Source organism: Cyprinodon variegatus, unplaced genomic scaffold (genome assembly GCF_000732505.1).
Source record: "Cyprinodon variegatus isolate N-32 unplaced genomic scaffold, C_variegatus-1.0 Scaffold1485, whole genome shotgun sequence".
Classification (NCBI taxonomy): domain Eukaryota; kingdom Metazoa; phylum Chordata; class Actinopteri; order Cyprinodontiformes; family Cyprinodontidae; genus Cyprinodon; species Cyprinodon variegatus.
The window spans coordinates 116,813-118,983 of NW_015151938.1; the positions used below are offsets into that span (position 1 = coordinate 116,813).

Consider the following 2,171-nt stretch of genomic DNA (forward strand, 5'->3'; position numbering starts at 1 on the left):
TCATGACAAGGCGCGCACGAGTCCTATCATGAAAAAAGGTTAATTGTGCGACCTGAGTAACGTGCAGTAATGGGATGTCGGCAATTGTAACTGCGTTATAGTTACAGTAAGAGTAATCATTTTGATTACTCGTTGCTAAAAAAAGGTAGGGGCGTTAGTAACGCTGTTACTTTCAACGCCGTTACTCCCATCACTGTTAACTGGCTCAATCTTCTGTTTATTCTGAAACCTACATTAATCTCCTTTGTTTTGTTGACATTCATGTTTCCACATCATGACACAAAGTGATTTGAACGCTCCCTGTACGCAGCTTCCTGTGCATCTTTGATGCACCAAATGACTGCAGAGCAATCAAAGTATTTCTGCAGGTGATATAACTCTTTCTAGTACTAGAAGACAGAGTTTTTCATTGTAAAAAGGAATGGTTAGACTACTGTGCCCTGTGGTGCTCCTGTGATGCGAACTGCTAGATCAGATAGTTGACCCTTCAGTCTAAAAAAATGCGATCAGTTTGTAAAGTATACTTTCATCCAGGGGGTTCTTGGTGCATCCACCTGAGTCTTCTGGAGATTCTGCCTAAAACAATATGAACCCTGCACAGGTGCGGTTAATGATTGGGTGGATAAAGGTTTTTGTGTTGCGATTTATTTAATGCATGAACAATTGAGCTGTTTTCTTTGATTTCTAACCTCCCAGAAACAAATGTTTTATTCTAAATATGAAACACTTAAACTCTTTAATGTAAACTGTGTTTTAATTCAAGAAAGAATTGCAACATACATTAAATAAAAAAGGTTACATCACTTGAATAAAAAAAAATGTAACATTTATCGCTTTATAGTTGTTATATTTATACTAAACTGAAAACAAAAAGCTAAAGCATTTACATCTGATTTCATTTTTTTTGTCTTGGTGAACTTTGGCAAAGGAATAAGCTATTTTTTAGTATTTAACACCCTGATCACAGTTGAGGAATGAATTGTAGATGATTTACCAATAATTTAAAAACTAAAAAAAGGAAACAATCAGATATAAGTAAATTGGAAATAGTCAGATGTCACAGAAAAGACCAGAACATCTCGCCTGTTCAGCCAGGCCAATGATTCCCCCTAACGACCCCCTTTTCAGAGGCATAGACCAGTATCGGGTACTGCAGGCTAACAAACACCTCAACGACTCCCCATTCCTAAGGGGCGGACCTGTTCTTCAGGTTCAATTTGCATGTTTTCTAAGCCAAAACAAGGCTTTGTTTTGGGCCATTCTATAAAGCCACAAACTCTGCCTGAATGGAAAGCGAAACATCTTCAAACTGGGAAACTAAGTCCAGTGGATTGTGTTTTTTTTAAAACATTTTTGGATTCAAGTTGAATAGTTTTTGTTTCACTGAAACCTGGCTAACACCATCTAACGCCCTCCAATTAGCTTAGATAAGTCACAAAAGCAATCAGCTGATATGGTAATGATTACTTCTAGTAACAAGATATTTCTCTTTTCATTCATTTAGGTTGCGGATGGTTGCGTCGAGGCTGCCAGGATCAGCAGAATGAACCTTCACAGAGCTGTAGGTCACCGAGTCACCTTCTTCCTCTCCATCCTTAACCTGAGCACAGAGAGTAGAAAAAAAAAAAACGGTTGTGTCAAACTCAGAAATATATTTAAGTCATTGGAGGAGACATGATTCTGATACTGAAAGCTGAAGATGGCAGCACTATCTCTGGCTCTAATTCTTGCTGGAAACTGATGTCAACATTTTCTAACATCATACAGGAAACTAAGCAACGGCAGCTGTAGTAATTCTGCTTCTTTAGCTCCTAATTTCAACATAGAGTCAAACAGACGGAAGACTTACCCCAGTTTTACCATTCGCCGTCTTTGTGTGATGAATGGTGGAGTACGTCATGTCATTATCAGGATCAGCCTCAACAGAAAAGAAAAACAGTTGATGACATTAGTCAAAAAACGCTGAGTCATATCTCTTCTTAAAGTTGTGAAATACATTTTCTGTAATGAACCGAAGACAGATGGACCCAGTATTCAAGGAGAGACAGTCAGTAGGACAGTTCAGTTCTGGAAGCCGATCCTGGTCAGGGATCCAGAACAGACAGGAACAGAATCCAGATCAGGCAGGAACAGAAACAGGTGGCAGGATCCAGACTTCCAGGCATCCACAA

The 2,171-nt window shown here is 39.0% G+C and overlaps 1 protein-coding gene across 1 annotated transcript in view; it reads right to left on the minus strand.

The window, feature by feature from the left end:
- Positions 1 to 893: 893 nt before the first annotated feature.
- The window catches only part of LOC107103598, a 4,477-nt gene continuing 3,199 nt past the window's right edge, over positions 894 to 2,171 (minus strand). The window contains exons 8-9 of the mRNA XM_015403369.1: positions 1,850 to 1,918; positions 894 to 1,600 (exon numbers count right to left, since the gene is read on the minus strand). Of these exons, the coding sequence (XP_015258855.1) occupies positions 1,493 to 1,600; positions 1,850 to 1,918 (177 nt within the window). The 3' untranslated portion in view covers positions 894 to 1,492. The remainder of the gene's footprint in view (positions 1,601 to 1,849; positions 1,919 to 2,171) is intronic.